Source organism: Lissotriton helveticus, chromosome 2_1 (genome assembly GCF_964261635.1).
Source record: "Lissotriton helveticus chromosome 2_1, aLisHel1.1, whole genome shotgun sequence".
In the NCBI taxonomy this organism is placed as follows: Eukaryota; Metazoa; Chordata; class Amphibia; order Caudata; family Salamandridae; genus Lissotriton; species Lissotriton helveticus.
In genome coordinates, this window is record NC_136059.1 from 1454541031 (window position 1) to 1454566779 (window position 25749).

Here is a 25749-nt window from a genome sequence, read left to right on the forward strand (position 1 = left end):
GCGGTGTTTTTGCAAATTGGGTTCACTACTGCCTTTTTCCAATCTTTGGAAATCTTTCCCTCTTTGAGTGAAAGATTAATCAATGCTTTAAGACTTGGTGCCAAAATGCTACCCAGAGAAGCAATCATCTTGGCAGGCAATAGATCAATTGGTGAACCTGATTTAATTAGGTGAAGTAACATATATACTTCAGTGAGGCTGATCTCTGGGATTGAAGTCAGGGTAGGTCTGTTTATTCCACCAAAGGTAGACTCAAATCTAGGACTATTGATGGTATCTCTATTATTTAGTGTCTTAGTAATTTTTTCATAGATTAAATCTATTTTTTTCTCAAAGAACATAGAGACCTCATCACATAGGTTTTGATTAAAATCGTCTGGGCTTTCACAGGCTGTAGGCTTAACAAAAGATTGTAGGACTTTAAAAAGTTCCCTAGTGGAATTTCCAGCCTCTGAAATTCGTGAGTCAAGTTTATGTCTCCGAGCTTTTTTTATGTTTTTAAAATAATTGGACTGAGCTTCTAGATACAGAGTTTTGCTAATTGGAGTATGAGTTTTCCTCCATTTTTTCTCCAAACTCCTACATTTTTGTTTTTCAGTTCTTAATTCTTCTGTGTACCATATTTCTGTTTTTGATTTAGCATTTTGTTTATGCAGTTCTAATGGCGCAAGTAAATTAATAGCCTCTAAGAGTGCTTTATTAAACTTGGCTAAGCCTACTTCAATGTTATCCTCTTCGGAAAAAAATAGGTTCTTTCCATATTTGTTGTAGTGTTTCTGGGGTTATTTTATGCCATTTTCGTTTCCATATGGCTGGGAGGGGTTTTTGGGATCGTGAAAGAGGGCCAAATAATTGAAAGGATAACATGTAGTGGTCTGACCAATTAATGAGAGTAGGAGGGCAGCATATTATTTTGGGACAGTTGGTTTACACTCACACATGCCCTTGGGCATGTATGTGTGAAAAATGGACTGTATGTTACATTTCAGGGCTGCAGGGGGGGTCCTTTGGACCCCCCTGCACCCTAGAAATTGCATTCTCATTTTGCGATTCCTGAATTGCGAATCGCAAAATGAGAATGCCTTCCCATTGATTCCTATAGGCCCATAGGAATCAATGTAAAGTGATTCCTTATTTGCGATTCGCAAAATTGGGAATCGCAAATAAGGAAAAATAAGAAATCGCAAAAAAATGCACATTTTTAATGCATAGGTATTTGCGATTTCTAAATAGCGATTCCTTAATTTTCGCAATTTAGGAATCGGAAATACAAACAATGATGCATGTGGCCATTGGTTCCATGCAGGACGCATACATCTAATTGTTCACATGGTTACACATAAAGACTCCCCCCTTATTTTATATTGGTTTTAGGGGCTTATAACCGCTTCAAAGGATTGAGAATTCTTGCCACAAATTCCTAATTGTGTGCTCGTTGTCTTTTGCTGTGAAGTTGGCGACATATGCTTCAGGTCTGCCTCGACAACGTATGTATGCTTGACCTATTGTTACAGATTCTTAACAGTATAAATAGTGGTCCTTGACTCTGCCTCGCTAAGTATTTTTGTCGCACCTAATGCTATTGACTTTTTGGTGTACCAATCCAACTGCGCTGGAGTGTTGCCACAGCAGGGCACGAGGGTCTATTTTGCATCTCAAAAGAACACTGGATCATTACAAACTAAATGTTTTTTTCTTGGGTTCATTATTTACAGAAAGTAAACCGTTCTCTCGCTACTGCAGGCTTTTTAAAAACATTAGTGTAGACTCAATGCTAGCCACGCCTATTTGCTTTGCTGTGTGGTCTCTCTCTCTCTCTCTCTCTCACCCTCACCCCAAAAGGCATATCTTCTGCAGTGTGGGACTGCAGATCACACATCACTGTTTGTGCCCTCTACTGTTTTGCATTCGACACTGTTATCTGTTCTTCAGAGTAAGCTTATTTTCTCATTTAGTTGCACAGTGCTTTTTTCTTTTTGCACAGTGCCCACGGGGGGAGGGGGGCAGGTATTCATGCCCTTCAAGTGTGCCAGCTGTATGAGCAGTGTTGGTGAAGGATTTCTTATGAGCGTGAACTTTAATTTGTGGAGGGAAGCGAGGGGACATCTAGCATACTCAACCTGTCATTTACTTGACCTTTGAACCGATCTCAAATTGTGTGGTCATTGGCAAATATTTTATTTTACAGTAACTTTGCTTTTCATTCTCACATAAGTGCACTTTCAAATATGTGAGTACAGCATTTCTGCTGTACAAAACTTTTTTGTTTGATCAAATAGACTAAACGTTTGCTCCACGTGTAATTAGAACTGAGCCCACATATAGCGTGCACATGATCACTGACTTGCATGTTAGTTTACTGATAGCATTGCCATCAGGCAGGAGTGTTTCTCAGTTCATGTTTAAGCATTCACTGTTAGAACTGGGGATCTCTAGTTGGCCGAGGTAGGTACCTTTGTCCAAGTAGGGACCTTGCTTCTACTTAGGGTAAGGGGGATACACACTTTAGATAACCCCTGCTCACCCCCTTGGTAGCTTGGCACAAGCAGACAGGCTTATCCCCAAAGCACAAATAGACACTAATTTTTTTTTCAAATCTTGTATTTTCAGTGATATGACCACCGAAGACCCTGCTTTTAAATTAAAAACCGAGCTTTGGACTATACCATTCCCCGCTGAAAGGCAATATTTCTCTACATGTTTTCCCATACCTAGCGTGTCACGCAGTTTGGTGCTTACTTTCTCTCCATATTAAAGAATAGTACATGTTTCAGCACCAAGGCTAATGTGCTGCATAGCTAAATACATATAAGGTCCCAAAGGCGAGACCGATGCATTGCAAATGCTTGTTTCTTCTTTTAGACACAACTGCTGGAGCCAGGTTCCCCAACTCCGAAGTTGGCAGCTCTGGCCATTAATCCATATCTCTTAATTTTCTCTTTTAAGTAGAAATACAATGTTTAGATGCTATTAGCATTTGGCACCACTGGGTGAGAAGTCATCCAACATCTAGTCTGGCCTTTTGAGGCCAATTCTTAGCTCTACTGTATTTACATTGATAAAGGGGATCCCGGTGGAAAGCTGTGATTCCAGTGTAAAGCCCACAGGAGTCTGCCCTCTGGCTGTTTGCCAGATGAGGAATCTGTTGTAAACAATTATATGTGATGGGCCTTTCTTAGCTCCAGGGACTCCCACAAGCTACGCAGCTTATTTTAGCGCCCAAATAGGAAGAGGTATGTGTACTTGTTAAAGAATAGTATCTCAATCTCATTATCATATCTTTTCCTCTACCTTTTTTCTGATGCTTATTTTCTGTGACTGTCTCCAGTGCTCCCATGATTCCAGGTCAGGTGTGAGTACTTTATCCAGTTCATGGCTTATCTTTACAATCTTGGATTTAAAGTTCGCAATTTATAATTGGATGTTCAGAACTACAAATCCAAGAATGCAAAGAAATTACCTGGACTTGAAGTGCAACTTGCACATGGGACTGGGAAACTTAAGTACTCTCTGTCGTCCTGTCCTGCATGCCCTTCCCTTACTATCACCATTCTATCCCGTCCTTTTTCTCTGCCTTTATTTTTGCATCCCCCTCGCTCTCTTCATCTTCCTGTTGTTGTCATTCACTCGCCCCTTCTCTATTTACAATTGGCTACAACTGTGGTCAGTAGTGTAAGAAGAGGCCCAGCCACACATGGTCAGCTGTAAAAATTACTTTCTTTTCTTGGGTCTGTGAGGGAGGGAGAATTGACCACTTATGCCATGCTATACATACGGATGTATGACGTTACAACGCAGGCTATTACAACGCCTGCCTTTACAACGCGGTTTTTACATCGCAAACCTTTACAACGCATAGTGCTTTTAGGCGCAGGATAGTGATTTATTTAATTTACTATTCCAACTCCAGTACCCGTGGATAGTAGGGAAGGTGTTGGATAGTAAATTAAATATATTCCCTATCCTAGAGCGCCCCCCAGCGCAATGCGTTGTAATGGTTTGCGTTGTAATGACCGCGTTGTAATGGTAGTGCGTTGTAAAAGTTTTGTTGTAAGTGATGTTTACCTATACATACACATTAGCTGCAACAAGTCTACAGGACTGTGATCATATGGCTTCAGATTGAGGCTTGTGCAGCAAGGAACCTTAGGACGTGCACTGTCACTGGGAGACTAAAAGGGAGACAATGTTGTAATTTCATTCTATTTAACTTATACCTTAGCTCCCCTCTCCACACAATGCCAATAGAAGTATTAGCCTTGCCCTACTAAATGGAAGAGATACTCAGCTTGAATTAAAAAGGCTCCATCGGAATTTATCGCTGAGATAACGTGCTATTAGCAACGTTTATCTCCAAAGCGACACATTTTCCAGTGGTGGCGGCGAAATGCGTGAATATCGCTGAGAATACCGCGATATTCACGCATTAGCGACAAAATGCTCTTAGCCATGTTATCCACCTCCCATTGGATAACATGGCTAAGAACTTGTTTGGGCAGGTGTTAGTATTTGAAGATATAATCGCTTAGCACGAATATTTCCATCGCTACGTCTGCCTTGCTAATAGGCGATAGCGATGTTAGCGACTGTTTTCAGTCGCTAACCGTTTGGGTACGCCCACTTTGCATGTCATTAGTGATAAATATCGCTAACATGCAAAGCGGGCCCCAAACCGCTCGCTATCACCTAAAAGCTGTCGCTAAATGCTATTAGCGACAGCTTGCTAATAGGGCGATAGAATTATCGCCGCTTAGCGGCCAAAAACGGCCACTAAAGCGGCAAAATTCCCTATCGCCGCCCTTGATAATATGCCCCATTGTTCGGCAGCATTTTTGTCTTTGATTAAACACTCGAAACCTCCGGGAAAGGAACTCAATATATAGACCCGTAGGTTTTTGATTACTATGAGTACCACTCAAAAAAGCCTTATTTTTTGGCCCACATCTTTTAAAATTGTGCTGTAAAATACATCCATTGGGCCCACTTTAAAAAACGCAATCCTCGAGGGGAGCTTCACTCCCACAGGCCACTTTACGAGGTATAGTTCTTTCAAGTGGGGATGGTACTTATTTTTTCTAGCTACTCCCCTGTCTTCAACCCACCCTTTAAATGGTGCTTTAAACAAGTTCTCAGCTGAGAAGTACTTTATTTACCCTACATAGCTTTGTGATTGGCTGCTACACTCTACCCCCATTTGAACCATAAACAGGTGCCCCTAAATGCCTAAGGTATATTGTACTTGTTCCTTGAATTATCATATTCAATAGCGTATGCTGAAGGCAACATAGGTGATTCTAATGTTCTCTTTCAGTGATTTAAGATTTTTACAATTTGCGCCAGAGTAACTGTAAGTGATACAGCCATCTTTCTGGTCATCCGAACCATAACTTCATGTTGTGCCCGTCTATGATGTGTAATGCATTGCGAAAACGCTTAGCTATGGGCACAATACATTTCTGATGAATTTGCTCAGTGATAAGAGTTTACATTTATCTGTTGGACGGCCCTCTACATACTTTACCATGAATTCTGAATCCTTCACCTATGTAACTCCTTTGTTCCTTTCTCATCACATGTTCCCCACTGAAGTCCTGTATATAAAAACCTATAAATGTATATCTTCTTTCCTCTGCTTGGCAGCGAATGCTCATTTTGGTTCAAGGGCATCACCTTGCCATCCATTTCAGTGACTCGAGATAGATTCTTCTTTTGTTAACACATATTTTCAGATTTTGAAATGTTTTTTGGGCAGATTTCCTTTAGCAGTTTTTACAACCCCCAGAGTCAGAAGGACCCAATTTCATTAGCACAGTATTAATTCCCCAAGAAGGTTTCTGTTAATCTACAATACAGAGAACCCCTTGAGGATCGATTCCCAAACAGGATCTTTCACATGGGTGCCTCAAAGATCTGGGAAACATCCGAGTACAATCTCCATGAAGTAGCTCATCCAGTGCTCACCACGACTCTGGAAGGGCTATGTTTCCCTTTATTATTTAACCCCTTCCATGCTCATGATGAGCTCAGCTCGTCATGCAGTACACTGCTTGTGTGCTCATGACGAGAACAATGGGATTTAAAAATGGTCAGCATAGAGGCGGAATTGCTGTAGCATTGATAGTGTTAAGAGAAGGTATAGGTCAGTTTTGAAAGATCAGAGGTACGCTTTTACAACAAAGATATGAGATTACCTGACTGTGGCTAACATAGGCCAATGCCAATACACATACCTTTTCATCAGCTGTTGCATCTTCAGGCAAATTATTGAGCACATTCTCAATTCGCGCCAGGCGCCCGGAAAGAGAGAGAAGGAGGTTCACCACTTTGTCCAGATCTCCGATGAACATCTTGTACTTGTCAAACTCGTTCGGTTTGCAGAGCCCCTTGACCAAAGTCTCAACATCCTCGCCCAGAGCATTGTTGAGTTTGATATCAGCCATCAAGCTCTCCTTGGCTTCATGTAAAATATCCAACTTATGGCTCAGGCTGCTGATGAGCTCATTCTGCAAGAGACAAACATAGTCTACCTGTTAACAACAACTTGGGTCTCAAGGCAGCGCATCAGGCTAATCACGTTGGTTAAAAATACACTGTGCTCATTATGTACTATAACTCCTTCTTATTCATTTTGTTCCCTCATCTGCCACTTTCCAACTACACAATACATTGTAAAACATTTAATAGGAGTGACTCTTGAAGCATGTCCTCTTAACCCGTTTGATGCTGATGACGGCCCCCAGCCGTCATGCATCACGGGGCTCGTGTGCTGATGACGGCTGGGGGCCGTCATAAACCCGCCCACTCGCGATTCTGCCGCACAGGCGCAGAATCGCGGCCGCGCCCAAGGGGTTAAAGGGTGTACGCCACATTATCGAGGTCTGGCCTATCGGCCTGCACATTTATCGGCTCCACCATATCATCAAGGTAAAAAGTCTCACCATGCTTAAAAAAGCATCTACCAACCTTGACAATATGCTGGTAGTTGATACTGTGGAATCGATAGCAGCACAGTTCGAGATTTAAGCTTTCATGTTATGATATTACCCTCTATCAATCAGAGATCATCATTAAAGAAAGGCGAAGAAGCACCACAGATAATATTTACAGTGCTGAGATGAAGTAAAATGTCCTTCAACAATTCCCACATAATATACCCGAGTGCTGAAAGGACTACATATGCACTGTTTATAATTTCCTGTTAATGTCCTGGGTTGTGATACTTGTATTCACCTGACACTGATGCTAATCTTTAATAACATAATACAATCACCTTCTGATTTCACAATACCTGCCTGACCACACAGGTAGTAATTAAAAAAATGCCACTGTCGGATTATTTCATTTGAAATCTGTTTTGTAGATTACATATGGTGACTCAAGGGTAACCATGGGCCCCAATGCCTCCAGTTTGAAGCTAGGTTTGTGTAGTAGCCCTTTCGCGACGTAACCTCCTTGTTTAGAATTACCTGATTCATCTTCCCCAGCCTATCATTTTTAGGACATAAAATGTTATTCAGTTCACATAAACACATTTAAATGTACGATTATTATAATAAACTATTAAAGATCCTTAAGAAAATAATCTACTCAAATTAAGAATAGTCCTTGAAATGATAAATCTATTGAACACAGTGAACATCTAACCCACATGCAGTCAAACAACCGGAATGAAGAACAAATAAACAAGCATTGTGTTGGGCAGAGTACTCAACGACAGGTATAAATCAGTAAAACCTTCCACAGCTCCTCATAATAAAGAATGTTGCTAGTATGCGAAAATGTATGTTTTCCAAAGGTATAGGCTAAGGTAATTTCCATAATAGAATTATAGCACTCTGGGTGATAGCAATCACTTACATTATGTAATGTAAATTTGTTTTACAGAGGGCGCAATTACCCGAAGGTGTCTTAGCGCTGGCAGTTTGTCACCAAAAAGTCAGTAAAGAGCGCGCTGATCACTAGGCTCACCTGAGTGATTCAGCGAAGAGCTGTGTTTTTAGCTGCTTCCTAAACTGCAGCAAGTTCGATTGGGATCTCAAAGTTAGAGGCAAAGAGTTCCAGAGTTTACTAGCGCCGGAGGAGAAGGTCCTACCACTCAATCTAGCTTCTTTTATGGCTGAACTAGTTCTAAGGATCTGATTGGGAGAGAACCAGGAGAAGATTTTCTGAACATATTCTGGTCCGGTCCAGTGCAGAGCCTCACGGACCAGACACAGTGCCTTAAACTTGATGCTATTCCTCATTGAAAGCCAGTTTTACTCCTGCAACCCTTGAGTGATAGGGGCAAATTTGAGGACTTTCAGAAGCAATCTGTGTGCCTCGTTTTGTAGGGATTGAAGATTTTTCACCAGCTGCTTATGCACGCCTAGATGCAAGGCATTACAGTAATCTATCCTTGAGATGACGAGTACCAGCATCACTGTTTTTTGTAGTTCCAGCGGAATGAACGGGAAAATCTTCTTTAACGTCTTTAGCAAAAAAAAGCACGACTAGGTGATTTGGTTTATTTTCTCTACGAAGCACAGTTTGGTATTAAAGATGCAAGACCTCCGCTTTATCTGAGTTCAACTTCAAGCAGTTTCTTTGCATCCACTTAACGATGTGGGACATACAGCTGCAAAAATCTGCCTCCTTTTCAAAATCAGATGATATAGACACTACAATTTGTGTCTCATCGGCGTAGAAAACTGAGAAAGCCATAACTGCGAATGAGCTTTATCAGAGGTGTAACACAGATATTGAAGAGTGTTGGGCTATGGGAGGACCCTTGAGGCATCCCACAGTGGAGGAAGAAGGGGTCCGAGATTGAATCTCCTAGCCCCATGGTCTGTTGTCTATCGATAGGAATGAGCTCAGCGAGGCCAGTGCTGGATTGTCAAAGCCCAACGACTGAAGCCGATTCAGGAGGAGTAAGTGGTGGACTGTATCAAAGGCGGCAGATAGATCTAGTAAAATCAATGCAGCCTTTCCGCCCATGTCTACTACCATTTTCAATTCTTCAGAGGCTCATATCAGAACAAATTCGGTACAGTGGTTTGCTCTGAAACCATTCTGTGAGGCGTCAAGAAGCTGGTTAGCTTCTAGAAAGGATACAATTTCCTTATTCACAGCTTTCTGTAATATCTTCGCGGGAAAGGGGAGGCACAATATAGGCCTGTAATTTCTTACATCATTTGGGTCCAATGAAGGTTTTTTTTACCAAAGGTAGACTGGAGGCTTTTTTCCGAATAGCCAGGAACTGTCCTGTGGTCAGTATCTTATTTAGTAGATCCATGTGCGGCCCAGCTACTGATCTGGAGATCTTGTGTAGGACCTTAGGGGGGCAAGGGTCTGAGGGGGCCCCTGATTTGGTAAGTGGATTTAATTAATCTCCCAATCAATATAAGGGAGAGAGAAGCAGAGATTCATTCAGCTTCCAGTATCGATGAGCTAATAATCAAAGGGGAATGAATCACTAGTGGCGAAGAACCAGAGTCTCACATGTGTTGTAACTTTATACGTTACAACACATGTGATAATTTGGAACATACCTGTAAATACTCATAAAGTATGCAATTGTGTGTCACTACCGGGGATCTTTCTGGAAGAATCTTTAACATTGTATAATACACTGTACAAATCACCATGTTATGTACCCTATTGTTAGAACTGGGGGCCTCTAGTTGGCTGAGTTAAGAACCTTAGTCCAAATAGAGACCCTTGTTTCTAGTCAGGGTATGGTGGGACACACCCTTAGATAACCCCTGCTCAACCCCTGGTAGCTTGGCACGAGCAGCGAGGCTTATCTCCAAGGCAATGTGTAAAGTATATGCAACCACACTCCCACACTGGTTTCATAAAAATAGCAGTATCTTTCTGAAAACGAATACAATGAGACCAAATCATAGAAAATTAACATATGAGTTTTCGTAATCATTCACTTGGCCGGTTATTAGGCCAGCAATCCCTTGTAGGTTCTTGCGGTATTAATGAGCAATTCACGATCTCTAATGCAGTCCTAATGTAAGGATACGCAGTTCGGAATGTAGTAATAAGACAGTCCTAAATGCAAGAATCAGGCAGTTCGTAATGCAAGAATGATGCGATTCGTAATGCAAGAATCAGGCAGTTCCTAATGCACTAATAATTCGGTTCATAATGCAAGAATCAGGCAGTTCCTAATACAATAATAATGCGGTTTGTAATGCAAGAATCAGGCAGTAAGTAATGCAATAATAATGTGGTTCGTAATGCAAAAATCAGGCAGTTCGTAATGCAAGAATAATGCGGTTCGTAATGCAAAAATCAGGCCGTTCGGGATGCAAAAATAATGTGGTTCGTAATGCAAAAACCAGGCAGCTCGTAATGCAAGAATAATGCGGTAAGCCAATCTGCGCGGTCAACTCGGGCACCACTAGGCCCCAACAGCAGAGACAACGGTCGTAAGCTTACAGGGGCGGCCCCGGTACTGCCGGGCCGGTACGGGCCACTCAGGGACTCAGCGTGTCTAACACAGTGCAGCGGGAGGGAGCTCGGAGCACTCTTGTACTCCTCCTGCATGCCTCCCCAGGCCACACACGCTTGCGGTTCCCAACCGGAGTCCAAGCCTTACCTGGGGGGGTGCGCTGCCTCGCTCTCTCTCTCCGCCCATCGGACGTCCCGATCACGTTGCAGCTCTGTTGCTAGGCGACGCTGTAGCAGGACGGATTACGGCGTTGCCTTCTCCTTCGTTGATGATCTTGAGTAGATTCCTTTGAAAGAACAACGATCATGATTTCTTTCACCTTGTAGCTTCCTTAGCTTCAAGAAATCCTTTAGCACGTTGCGTCTCGGGCTGGCAGCGCAGATCTTTACTCACAGCCTCAGTTACGATGACGGCTCGGGCCAAAAACAGCAATACAGCAGCGTGGACGATTTTTCATGCTGCGGGGGCAATGCTATCGTGGGGCACCTCGTAAACAGTACCACGGACCACACACCAGTCTCAGGCATGGAAAGAGCACACACACACACACACACAGCGTCGCTGAGACACAGTCCTTCATTTCAAGTAAGCCTTTAGCACGTTGCGGCTCGGACCGACGGGGGTGGTCCTTACTCACAGCCTCAGTTACGATGAAGGCTCGGGCCACAAACAGCAATATAGCAGCGTGGATGATGTTTCACGTTGAGGGGGCAATGCGATCACGGGGCACCTCATAAACAGTACCACGGACCACACAGCAGTCTCAGGCATGCAAAAAGCACACGCACACAGCGTAACTGAGACATTTCAGTCTTGAGTTCAGGGGTTTCAGCTCTTATATTTATACCCCTAAATGCCTTTGAAGTATTTATGTTCAGGGGGGCTCTGACCTCGGTCCAACCAGAACTGGGTGTATTCCTGCCAGTGCACGCCCTTTTCCTTTGATGGTCAGGGTCTGGGGCCCAGACGCTCAGCAGGAGGTGGAGCCATCCTCTGGTGGCAACAACACAGCCCTCTTCACATCCAGGGGGCTACTCCCCCCCCACATCAAACGCAGGCCAACAACCTATTGTTGTCTCACCTAGTCCTCCCTGGGGTCAGGGCACTTCCCAGACCCTGTCACATCCAAACCTGGGCTGACAATATACAACCAGACAGAGGCACACAGGATGATTTAAGACAAGAAACCAGCCACTTCTAAAAGCGTGGTTTCTAAACACAAAATTCAAAAACCATCTTCACAAAAAGATGTGTTATTAAATTTGGAGTTCAGGCACACTAAACTCCATCTCTCAACCTTTGCCTATGGGAAGATATGCTGGAAACATGGGACACAGCATTCCCCATTCTGTCCTACGGGCAAGATGGCCTTGTAACAGTGAGAAACAAATTTGGCAGTTTTTCAGTGTCACGACATGGTACACACCTCAGTACATGTCCTACCTTTCACATACACTGCGCCCTGCCCAGGATGGTACCTTGGGCCTACTAATGGGGTGTCTGATGTGCATAAAAATGGAAGGTAAGGCCTGGCAAGTGGGTGCACTTGCCAGGACAACAAGGCAGTTAAACTGCGTGCAGGCACTGCAGTGGCAGGCCTGAGATCTTTTCTTAGGTCTACTTGTGTGGGTGGCACAATTAGTGCTGCAGGCCCACTAGTAGCATTTGCATTACCAGCCCTGGCACACATAGTGCACTTTACTAGGGACTTCACTAGTAAGGCAAACATACTAACTATGGACAACCAATTACCATAAACTTTATACAGGGAGCACTTAAACTTTGACACTGATCAGCAGTGGCAAAGTGCCCAAAGCATCTAAGTCGGCAACATAATGTCAGAAAAAGGTCTAGGAGGAAGGCAAAACGTTTAAGGAACTTTAGCCAACAAGGGCCAAGTCCAACACCTATTGTGAGTGTTTCTGGCACAAGTCTGAGAGCTGCTGATTCTAACCAATGGGTGTAGTTCACTGTAGCCGTTTCCAGGTTGTTGTCTGAGACAGGGTTTGAATTAGAAAGAATATCAGTTAACTCATCAAAATTAAGGTTTTTCCAGGGGCGACATTTGATGTTTCTGGATAAACTTGTGGCTGGGCCCTTATTGGGGGGAACATTAAGTGAGAAAAAAATGTCCTTATAGTCAGACCATACTATTGGCAAAATCTTAACCAAACTCAGGTCATGATTGTTAGTGAATACTCCATCAAGAGTATGACTGGCCTTGTGAGTAGGTTCCTTTGTAATCTGCGAAAGTTTAAACAATTAAAATTATCCACCAGATGATCAGTGTCAGGGTTGTTTGTGAGCTCCAAATAGAAGTTATAATCGCTTAACAACGTGAAATTTGGAACGGCAACACAGGATTCCATGTAATCCTGAACTTTCTGAATAAAATTACGCCTGGGGCCTGGTGATCGATAAATAGGAAGGCCCTGAAACAAATGTGTATTGTTCAATTTCAAACTGAATCGGAGTGCTTCATATTCTAGTTGGAAAATAGGCTGGAAGATTGCTTTAATGGAAATACGATACACTATCGCGATTCCCCCACCCTTTTTATCTGCTCAGTCAACTCTTTCAATGTTGAAGCCCTCCGGAATGGCAATTATAAGGTCTGGACCTGAGGAGTTATCTACCCAGGTATCCATGAGAAACGCAATGTCGGGTTTATGTTGTGCCCCAAAATCGGCAAACTCATTCTTGTTTTTAATTTGGGACCTAGTGCTTAATAATACACAGGAAATCACCCCCCGGTATTTTTCCTCTCAGTTCTCGCAGCAGGGGGTGTCTGAGATATCTGAAGTCCTTGCTGGGCGGGAGTGTCCTTATTGAATGCAAAATTACAATGTTGATATTTGTAATTGTCTAGGTATATATTCCAGTCATGGGTGTAACAGGGAATAGGCTTACCTTCAATGTACAGCTCCAGAAGTGCTTCTCTGGAGTAAGTATATTGGTTGAACCGAGAGGGGGCCTAGCGCCATCCAGGTGCGGACAGGCTTGCTTTTGGCTTCAGCGGTGTGCCCGCAGCGAGCCGGTCTGTCATCGAGTTTTATCCCTGGAGGCTCGGTGCACGGGTCTGCTAACCTCTCTGAGGGCAGCAAAGGGATGCTGGGCGGAACTGAGGATATCAGCTTTTGGCTTTCTCTGCAGAAACAAGGAAACCCGCTGCGGACCAGAAAGTCAAGAGGTCCTCATAACGGTGGGTCCAATAAAAAAATTTAATACCTTTTAATAACCTCTAGAAAACTCCACAGTAATGCTAGGATCAAAGAAACAAGCCGAGAAAGAAGTGGCCTTATTGCCTTCTGTCACCACTTATGTTAGATTTATATGCACAAACACCAGTGATCGGGGAAAGCCCCTTTTCTCAAACACAGATACATTCAGTTGCATCTAAGTAACTAATTCCAATTCCATAATTTTGTATACAAGGTTTCAATTTCATATTTTGCTAGTCACAGCTTTTATTTTGGATTGTGTGAAGTTCATTGTAAATCTCTGTCAAAGCAAATAAGATGGAACTGACAGGGTATGTCACCTTTTCAGTTATTAAGACCCGCTTGTCTGCACAGAGCAAAAGCAAGACTAGAGAATTTGCTATGCAAGCAAAATCAGCTCCCATATTGAAAAGTAATTTCTCTGAAAAGACGTGGTGCCAACATGCAACCCCATTTAGTAGCACGGGCGACTGAGCTTTCCCGGGTCAGTTATCCCCAATACAAGCAGCACTTGTAAGGGGTTGCCCTAAAGCGACATCTTAATCAGCCTGGCAAGAAAAGGATCAACATTTAGTTTGCCGAGCAATGCGGATCCCAGAATCCCACACTTCACTTTTAGGATCAGGAAGAATTTTCAGTTTCATGACATTGCATTACTTTTGATAAATAAGTACAAGATGAAACACAGGTGTACAGCTGGCAAGTCTTTGTGAAAGCCGTTGTGTGTTGATTGTTTCCAGGTTGGTTTTCCGTGGAACACCTTAGAAAAGAGAAAGAAAAGGCTGATGGGCTGAAAATGGTCAATTGCCACAATCATTCTCTTCTCCCATAATTCCACTAAGTATTGCATTAAATAATATAGGCTGTGCAGAAGTCAAGTAAACATAGCAGTCAGAACTAAGGGCCATATGTACGAAGTTCTGATTTAGCCTTTCCTAAATAGCGAATCCTTAGAAATCCCTATTTATGAAATGCAAAATGGAATGCACTAAAATAGCGATTTCCTTATAGCGATTCCTACTCCTACAGACTAGGAATCGCTATTAGAAAATCGCTATTTAGGAAATGTTAAACCATTCTTTTCAATAGGATTAAAGGGCAATAAAAAACAGTGGTGCACATGTAAAGCGCACAAATGCCTTAGGAGCATGTGCATGCCATCTAGCACTCCAACAAATACATTTTGGGTGCATTTTTTTAAATTGGACATAGTTACCATCGACTTGGAGTCGATGGTAATAGCATTTCCTAAATGTCCGTTTTGCCTTTAAGGAAATGCTTTTTACATGTGCTTAGGAAATCGCAAAAAAGGAAATCCCTATTTGCGATTTCATATTTAGGGCATTGCAAAATGTGATTTCTACTCGGTAGATATCACATTTTGCGATTATTTATCAGCCTTTCTGGCACATGCATCAAGGTAGGATTTTGTGAGTCCTTAATTGCGATAATTAAAGAATCACAATTAAGGACTCACAAACGCCTATGCATGTAGGAATCCCTGTAAAAATAGCGATTCCTACACATTCCTTATTTGCGACTCACAAATTGCGAGTCGCAAATAAGGAATGGCTTCCGATTCATTCCTATGGGCCTACAGGCCCATAGGAATGAATGGGAAATTGCATGCACAATTTGCAAGTACCAACAGGTCCTTGCAAATTGTGCATGCAATTTCAGGGTGCATGCATCCCAAATGCAAAAATACCAGTCGCAAAGGGGCAGATTCTGAGAATGTGCCCGTTTGCGACCGGTTTTTCTTTTGATGCTTGTGCCTATTTGTACATATAAAAAAGCAATTTAGCATTTCTTAACAGACCGAAATTGTGAGTCTGTAGGATAAGAAATGCTAAATCCTCTCGTACAAATAACTCCAAGTCACCTGGGACAAGTGCTAGGATTTGAGCCTCTTTCCCTGACCAAGAACACAATTTCAGTCTCTAATGCCACAGTACCTTCCTGACTGTTTTTTGGTTAGGCCTCCCCATCGTGATCTGAGGACAGTGAGCGTAATCTAGGCGTCACCAGGATTTGTCATCTTCTAAGAGCTCTTAGACCAAAACTTGAAAGTTGTCTCCTCCACGTCTGAGAAAGAAATCAAAATGGCCAAAAACAACGCATCCCCATAATTGACTATTAACTGGGAGCCAAGTGGTCATCCAAAGCTCCGGTTTCTCGCCATGAGCATGGCTCAGTTTCCCAAAGTGGAAGCCGGAAAATACCGTGAGCTGATTTCCTCACTTGAAAGCCCCGACAAATCCGGGAATTAAGTTGAATCAAGGAAGATTGTGGGGCTTCTCTTGACACCCTAACAATCTATCTACTGGCAGTGCTTCTGTGGACGCGCACAGATCTGACGAAACATGTGGAAACATTCCAGACTTTACCACTAGATGGCAGGCCTAGACCACACATGTGAATTTATAGCCGTCATGCCGCAAAATATTGAAATTGGATTCATAGCTGTTATATAGTCAACAGCCAGAAGCAGAATTTGTCAAATGAAGTATTAAATTAATGCTCAGTTTATTGTCAGCATATATTTACGACTGAGAAACTATTTTTAGATAGATACAGTGTTTAAAGAACAAGGGTTCAAGTGAAACCAAGAAGACAGGCCAGTAGTTGGAAAGCAAGAAAGTCATCGCTCATTTGCAAACTATTGTGGAGTGGTGTGGCTGTGGAGTGGTGTGGCTCACTGGTTAGAGGCGGCAGACCGGTAAGCAGAGAACGGCCCGGGACCAGGGTTCAATCCCCGACGCGGCAGGGTCTTGGACCAGGGTCAACGGACTCGATAATTGTCGCCTCGGTGCCTACTCTAACCAGGGAACACACTCGGCAACTCTGGGCATTAAGCTTGCCTCATCTCTACAACGGCCCCCCACAGACGCCGGGGATGCCTGGTTTCACCCTGGAGATACCCAGAAAGGGACCATCTCACAGGGAAAACCAGGACAGGTTCCCCAGCGGTCTACAGCGCCAGGACACTCGGGTAGAGTAACAGTGCGCTTTACAAGAATCCCACATTTACATTTACATTACATTTACAGATCAAAAAACAGACTGACCAAGTATCAGCCCCAAACATACACGCCAACCCTCCCAGTTCAGGTGGGGCTCTGTCGATTTCAAGGCTGGTCTCCCGCCTCCCGATTCCTGCATGCAAAACCACGATTCCTCTGTAAGCTTCAGCTGACTGGTATTGTGTACCTCGGTGTATGCACTGCCAGTAATCTGCTACTGCAGGCCAGTGCACACGCTTGCTTCACACCCACTCTGCCTGCCATTGCCCTTTCTCTGAGCTTCTGACAGGTAAGAACAGCCAGCATTTGCAACGCATTTGCGAGAGTTTTGTAAATGAAAATGCCTTTTATTGATCTGTTTTGCTAATTCGGACATAAATAAAAGGCATTGTCATTTACAATGCCAATAGTTCAAACTCTTGTATACTTGAGACCTATTCAAAGAAGGGGCCACCATTGTCCAGGCTGCTCGGAAAATTGCGTCAATCATGGCGCACTGAATGCTGCAGGAAAGCATGTAGTGCATGTAGTAGGAGAAACTAATGAAAGGAAATAGTTCTTACAGACTAAAAAAGACGTACCGTGTAACAACCGAAGTAAAAGGGCCAATCCTCATGAGAGGATATAAATGAAGACAAGGTGGTACTAAGAAGGAACTAACAAGCCTGTTAATATCACATGTCCTGCCTCTAAAAGATACCTACCCATACAGCTACCTACAATGGACTATGTAAAATGAAATGTTTATTTTATCTGCACCTTTTATGATATTTTATCGAAATAAAGGATATATAATAATAACAAGCCTGTTAATGAATCAGTAGCCAGACTTTACGAAGGACAATGACAAACGTGGGCGGAGCGTGGGTGGGCTTCTATTCCATACTCCAATACAGCATGCCGCAGAGCAGCGCATGTGCTGCCCAGGCTCGACCTAAAAAGGTACATTTGCGTTTCTAATATCCAGTCCTGCAGCAGTAGACTTGCAAAGCTCATATATGTTAGCGAGTTCAGGCCCGAATAAAAGTCAATGGGGGGAAATAGATTTTCCTGATTGCTTTTAAAAAAAAATGTTCCACTTTTCTCTTCTAAAATGTTGGCATGTATGCAACCCTAATCCTTCCCTTGATAAGGATGTTTTAGCAAAACAACAGACACTGTATTTCAGTCATGGTTGTATGCGTCTCAGGTACCCCTCTGATATGACGCTTCCTCTAATTTGCAGCAAAGATTCACAAAAGGCATATTCTATCGGCCACTGCAGTCAGCTTAAAATGTGTAGCCAGGGAACAGGAAGAAGAGGATGAATAGAACCCGAGAAATGAAGACAGCCTATCTAAGCCACTCATTTATGGCTGTTTTCAGCACATACGTAGTAAATGTACAAAACGAAAACACGCATATTGTGAAAACTGTAGACAATTACATATGCAGTCTGCAGTGGCGGCTGCTGACTTTTGAAAGTGGTGAGGGATAACACTCCTCACATGAGCAAGAAACAAGTGCGTAGGAGAGTCGCCGTATTGCAAGGTCCGAACTGCGCAATGTGAAAACAGGAAATCTGAGCTCAATGCAGGCTTCCTACCTTCACCAAATTGCGTGATCCTAGGCAATTTTTATTTCTTCTAGTCTCCTTTTTTCATTATCACAAATGAGAGCACCTTGAAATACACAAGTTCAGGGTGTGCACTATAACAAAACTTCTTATGTTTATTTAGTGGGAAATAAGGTTGTTTCATATATGATAAAAATGTGCAGTGGCCATGACAACTGATCTGTCCCTTAGTTCACTAATGGCATAGCATCAAGGTGGGAGGCAGGAATGTCTTTAAGATCATGGTCATAAACTATCATGTTTAATAGAGCTTTACCTACGTCCTCTCTCTTGATGAGACATTCACGTCCTTCAAGCTGGTATGGTAGAGTATGGAGCATGTGAGCACACCACCCCCGCACTGAAGAGACAAGCTATCCCAGGAATAAAAGAGAAGTGGCTGTCTCTCTCTCTCTCACACACACACACACACACAAACTTGTTACAAATAAAAATAAAGTTACACATTTATTTAAACATTTGGCAATTAAACCTCTCAAAAAATTGCATTTCCAAACGAATAGAAAGACGACTCGTCTACACCAAACGAGCCACATAAATGAATGTTCCTTCACAACTGAAAACATCTGCATGATTGGGAAAGTCACACTCCTTATGAGACAACTCTTATAGAAAGAACCCTCTGCACTCATACAAACATATGCTCTAAAGTCGTCTTGCATAACATCGTTGTGTTCGAAAAACAGTGTTTTCACGCAGGCAAAGCCTTTGTTGTATTATATATGTATTTAAGTAATAATTGAATGCGTCAATTTGGATCCTCATAGAGAGCTGTGCTCAGTTACTTATCACCAAGTTATAACCATAGGGAAACAGGTGACACTGGAAACAGGCCAATAACAAGCCAAGTAAGTCAATGCCAGCTGTGGCATAATGGATCATGTTTAGCATTTGAAGCTATTTCCGCCCAGATGCCTGGGGTCACTGTGAATTGCCATAAAACAAGTTTACCTACCTCTCTCAGGTCGGGTAATATGCTGCTTAACATTCATGTCTACTCTCACAGGTCCCTGTGCAACAACACACAAGTGTGAACAGTACATACACACAGGCTCTCTCTTTGAAACTTACCTTAACCCGTTAAGTGCTGCCGTCGGCCGTTTGGAGCACTACCTGGCTGGTGCTGCACACGTTCAACGGCCGACGCAGCCCCGCCCGCTCTTTAAAACGGCCGCACTGCTGCTAAAAAACGGCCGCGGGTAACGGGTTAAGGAACAGTGTGGTTCTGGCACGCACGTACGCATTCCAAGCTTTTGTAAACAGCAAACCACAGCAAGCGGAAGATGACGAGGCCGACAAACGTCTGCCCCCTCACGACTGTGGACATCATGATTTTACACAGATGCAGAGAAGGCTGCACAGAGAGCAATAATGGAATCTTGGCAGGCCCAGGCCAGGAAGGATACAGAGGTAGAGAATCTGATAAAGGGCTGAAATCCCTGGGAAAGTCGTACAGAGCCAAGTCAAGAAGCAGTGCCAGGTGACCAGCTCGGGGTCAGTGATTCAATCACCTCTGAGCCACCTCCCATAACTAATCCAGAAGATGCTCTCATACTGTTAATCAGCATAAAAGCAGCACCAGGATTACTTGGAGCGGGCTGGCTCAGCGCTCCTACAGGCCCTGGAGGCCTGTGCCTGCTCTCCATCCAGCTGTCTAAGACAGCACGGGAGGAGAGGTTTAAGTGTACATGTCAGGCTGTCGGTCGCAAGACAGCCGGCCAAAGTGACATGCGTACTTTAAACTTTAGATGTGTACTTTTCCTCTTCCCCAGCTGCCAGTTAGTAGTACTGGCCCTGCCCCAACACCTGGTAGGTAGTCTGGAGCCAGGGCAGGGAAGGCAGGGCATCTTTGCACATCAAAGGCATGCCGCCAGAAGCTTCTCCCCACTTCAAAGGCACAATTGGGTATAAAAGAAAGACCTCAGACACTACCACTTCTGTACACTTTTGGACCTGTCAGGAAGAAGGACTGCTGTGCTACTACAGGGACTGCCACTATGCAGGACTACTGCTTTAAAGGAATAGCTTCTCTGCTCTGCTGAACTGCTGAACTGCAGCCTGCTGCTCTCTTGCCCGAGAGAGAAGACGTGGGCCTGCAACTTAATCTTGAATCCAAAACCCCAGAGTGACTCAAAGGGATAGCCTGCTGGACTCCTGATATGAGCCTCAGAGACATAAAAGGATCCACAACAGCTAATAGACCAGTCTTCAATGAGCTCCTGACCCCAAGTGGTGGGTCTCAGGGCCTGGAGCCTTGGTGGGGCTCTTGAAATCAAGCTTTTTGGGGTCTTCAAGTCCGCAAACAGGCTCGTTCACATCATAATTGTGCCGCTTTCTCCGAAAATCAGGATGAGCTGCCGCCAACCCATCTCTTTGCACAGCAGCATTGATAGCCCATAGAGGACTGCCTACTCAAAGCGTCAGCCCACCTGTGCAAGACAGCTGGACTGCTCTTTGCGCCATGCTGGCCGCTGCCCACAACACTCTTCCTGCTCCCAGTGACCCTTTCCAAGGCGAACGGGATTCTGACACAAAACTTGCGAAGGTAAAAGTTCAGCAGGACTAATCTGGGACTGTATCCGACCCATGCTCAATCGCGGTCGGCCTGGACTTCTGAATTTGACCCGGTCCAGTTTGACCAGATAGCTGTGGTAGGCGCTTTCTGCTTTTAGACACTATTGCACAGTTTATTCTTTCAAAATTCATCACTGAGATTCTACGGATTGCATTTTTGTCGTTTTGGTCTTGTTTTATTAATTCAATTTAGCTCTATTTTTCTAACTTTGCATGGGGTCATTTTGTGCAGTGTTCTCACTGTTTTACTGTTTGAAGTGTTGCAGAAATTCTTTACACACTGCTTCTAAGCTACCAGGGGGTTGAGCACAGGTACATTTGGGGTTTGCTTGTGCCTTGCCATGCCTAGGGTTGTGGTTGCTGTTTGACCAGGGCTCACACCCAAGTCAACCAGTAAAAACGATTTCTAACATGCAGCTACTAAGAACCATGGCCGTACAACTCACAGCATGAACTCATGAACTGTTCGAGAGGAAGATATGCATTGCTACATCAAAAGCATGACCTTTTCTGAAGCTTATTTGCCTGATTGGATGTACAGATAGATAGATGGTAGCTGGGAATGAGTACCATGGAGGATCTTATAAGAAATCTCCCAATAATAGTAGAGTGTGTTTTTGCAACACTTTTTGATGCATACACTTGTTTCTCCTGCATTTCAACAGGAGATTGTGTTTTAGCGCATTTTCGAAAATAGTGTGTGTTTTGTGACAAATCTCAGACAGCTATGACTGAAAGGTGTACATTTTCCTATCCTTGTAGACAGAGTGTGTGATGGATAACCTTTTAGTAGTTAATTCACTATCTTCACTTGTATAGATTCTTTAAAAACGGCCTGAATTATATGTCTTGAAATGTACTTTGCTTACCGTCTCTAGAAGAGTATGCTGTTGGGACACCCATCGGTATACAAAGCATGCAGCATGCACGCACGAACACTATAGAGTGGAGAGCAGAATTTCATCTGCATCTATGTAGCATGGGTGGGCAGGTCAGGCAAGAATGTGGGCATTTTGGAGGGAGGTATGATGCTACAGCTAAGGCACTCCTCCAAACCAGACAATCTAGTAATACACCTGGGTGGGATCCACCTCACCACATATGGATTGGAAACTGCTTCAGAAGCTGAAGCATTCGCTGATAGTTCTAGGCCGAGAGCTTGGTGCCTTAGAAATAATATGCTGTGAGATAATCCCAGGCAATATTGACACAGGCCCAATCACCGGAGATGGTTGAAGTGTCACAGAGAAGTGAAACAGCTATATGTTTAGCACTGTAACAGCATTTGAATGGGTTACAATAAAGGATAATTAATGTATGCAACCCTTTCAATTATGGCCAGGACGGACTTTGCCTCTCCGAGGCAGATAAGGACATATTTATCTGGAATATAAATCATGGTCTAGCAAGAATAGGTTGTAAATAGGCTTTAGAAGGGGTAAGGCATTATGGTAGGGCCGTGCCGCTGACCATGGCTGTCAGAAAAACGTGGTGCAACCTATCAACCGGTTTACTCCAGCCGTGAGGTTAGCCGCCAGCCCAGTGAATGCTAAAGCAACTTGGAACCCTGAACATATAAGTTATGATGACTCATTGGAGTGGAGAACCCACAAATGATGGCTGAGGAGTCGGATTCAGGAGTTCAACTTTAAGGGCATGTATTGCTAGGAAGGTGTACTGGTGACCCACCACCTAGAAGCAAGGAACACCCAAGCATATGGGCGGTGGATACCCACCCAGTGTGAGATGAATGATGCATGGCATTCCACCTAGTAGACCTGGGTTGATGGTAGGCAATCGAAGCATGGCCACCATCATTGGAGGTCTGCTAGTGCGTCTGGTTGGTAAATGAAGCAGGCAGCCGGCAGGGTATGGCCACCCACCATGTGTCATTGAGTGAAGGGAAAGTAAGCCTAGCTTTTGTACGATTCTGATCAAAGATCGAAGTTTTTACCCGTGAACATTCACCAGGATGTAGGATACAGAGGTATCATGTTAAATATAGAGCTCACAGTGAACCCACTGGATGCAGGTAAAATAAAACCATAAACTGCTGCTTTCATTTTTCAAATGAATAATTTCATTATTGAGATTGGAGAGATGAGGGGTGACAACTGATATGCAGGCTGGAGTTTAGATCCTGGTAAATAGTCCGAAGGATTAATGTTTTGTTAAATTCAAATGCCCGGGATTAACATGCTGGCTGATTTAAGGCGCGATTTATAGTTCAGCAGGTGGGTTACTCTGTCACAAAAGTGACAGATATACCGTCCTCTTTATTACAACTGCCATGGGATATAATGCACTTGTAGTGGATATCTGGCATGTTTGTGATAGAGTAACCCATCTGCAAACTCTAAACCAGGCCCTTAGTCTGCAGCCAGACTGCTAGCTGGATAGTTTCTTCCATAGAATCTGTGCCTTATTCTTGTTAGTGGTAGATATCTGCTGTCACTAAGGGGTTCAGTGCAAGGGGTTCAGCATTGCACTTTGGCGCATTCAGATGGTGTAGAGCAGACATGAGCCATGCTCCTACTTTGTTCCTTTTGGTCTTGGCTGCGATTTTGAAGTCCATGGACAACATTTCATTTTGGCTGACTTTGAAGCCACTGGAAATCTAACTTTTTTCAAGGCTAGGATTTAAGAAGCTTCGAGTAGTAATTTGGTTTGTGGATGTTGAAAGCAATTATATTTTCTGAGAGGGTATTTACTAACCAAGCCCTTAGATAACTTTGTGCGGTCTTATATTTAGATGGGGTAGGTTGGTCTATTGCCATTTGCGGTTAGCACTTGTTTATGGTCTGTTACATTTATTGCGTTTGGCAACATTGTTGTCTGTAGCATCAACTAAATTCTACATTGCAGGAACATCTGGTGTGTTGTCTTGTGTGTTTGGATGTATGCTGGGCAATTTAACTGATGTTTGTGCATGCAGTCTAGATCTCGGTGCACCTACATTAGCATGTGTTGTCATTTTCAACTAATATGACAGTGGCCGTGTTTTTTTGTGGCGGAGCGAAGGCTTGCTCTATTTAACAAAGCATGTACATGGGAGGTAGTAATACTGTGTTATGCAATGTTGGTATGTTCAGGCTGGATAACTGGTGGTCACTTATGTGTTATTCCATTGGTTTGTTTAATCATTCCAATGTTCACCTGTCACTGACACTGCTGAGTACTGGGGATGCCAAATACCAAGGCAGATCAGTCTGTCTAGTCTTAATTCCACATTATGCCGCTTTCTTCAACCACCCTACACTTCCTACCTCCTTAGCTCACTCTTACAGGTTCGTTTTTCATCCCTGTCTTCTATGCTTTCATCTAATTCTGATATCTTTCTCTTCCCCCTGCTTGTCTCTCTTTTGCTCTAGGTCAAAGTCTGATGATGGAAATAAGTGCTACTAGACATAAATGAGTGACAGTACCTACCACCTGTGCAAAGTAAGCAGTGTCCTTGGTGCCCTGCGACAATCAGCAGTGTGGGATCAACTGACTGTGACAGTAGATCATCGTTGGACACGGCCAGGTGAGGTACATGTAAACAAACACTGACATCTTAACCCCTTCGATGCTCATGACGGAACGGTTCCATCATGAGCGTCGGCTGAGCTGTGCTCATGACGGTACCGTTCCGTCATGAGCCGGTAGGCTCATTAGAACCTTCAGCACAGCGCAGGAATCTGCACCGCGCTGAAGGTGTAAACTGATGATTAGGTGCAAGGGGTATGCCTACAGGCTTTCTTTGATAGTTTATTATAAGTTTTACAGTGGGTCAAAGTCCCTATAGGTATCAACATGAGCTGTATAGGGGGGTACATTTGGGTTTGAATGATATTTAACAGGTGTCCCTTAAAAAGCACACATTTAGTTATGAAGATTTAAAATACATTGCTGCAAAACAGCATCACTAGGGTACTGCTTCCTCTGGTTTCTAAAAATTAAAATGGAGACTTTCCATTTCAATGGGCAGCATATGGGAGATGTAGAAGGGAATGCTCACTGGTATTAATAAACGTGAAACATAGTATTTGTAATTTAATATATTGATGCTCACAGTAATCAGTAGCGAACGCCTCTGTGACTCAAGGACCAGAACAGCGAGATACAGCTAACCACTGAGCTTCACATCAACATAATTTTACTTGTCAACAAAATAAACAAAATAAATTTGATATTCGCGTCTGTGCCTCCCTGTGCTATTCCTCAGAACTACCTTTACTGCATGCGGTCCAGCAAATAGACACCAGCACAAATGTGTAATAATTACTATAGTAGAAACTATACTAAAAACAAAGAAATATTTTTAACAGTCGTCGAAGTGTATTTAAAAAAGTATGAGAACTGTGATGCGCGCAAGGGGGGTGGGGGCTGGGTGAGTGAGTGTAGGGATTTGGTCAAAGTGGTGGCTAAAAAAACAACATATTCAGTAACTTTTTCGGTCTTTCACCTTCAGGTAACTACACATAGAATAACATTCAGTTTAGATGAAAGTTAAATTGCAAGTTATGTTAATCAGTGGGAAATGCACTGTTGTCCATTAGGAAACATCTATTAGTTAATGCACTGCACCAGAGAGCCACAGAATTGAATACAGGTTGATGCAGTGAAGAATAGTGACATGTGTATGTTTAGTGCTACAAGGTCCCCATCTGTGACAGAAAGCACGGTAAACATGTAAGTCATTATTTTACCCTCGCATTACACACAGTATAAGTTTGGCTGCAACAAAAGGTGCAAAAGAGTTTAAGATAAAAAGTAAAACCAAAATATAGATTTTTTTGCAGACTGTATGTAGTGCAATTTTTTTAAAACTGTCTTTTAAACGCACACACTTCACAGCTTAGCTAGTAGCTCCCTTACAATAGCACTAAA

General features: G+C 43.3%; 1 protein-coding gene across 5 annotated transcripts in view; it reads right to left on the minus strand.

Annotated features, from left to right (window-relative positions):
- The window catches only part of SHROOM3 (shroom family member 3), a 387668-nt gene that overhangs the window by 11950 nt on the left and 349969 nt on the right, over nt 1-25749 (minus strand). For all 5 annotated transcript variants that reach the window (XM_078676384.1, XM_078676383.1, XM_078676381.1 and 2 more), the window contains one exon: nt 6231-6503. In XM_078676384.1, coding sequence (XP_078532510.1) covers nt 6231-6503 — 273 coding nt within the window. The remainder of the gene's footprint in view (nt 1-6230; nt 6504-25749) is intronic.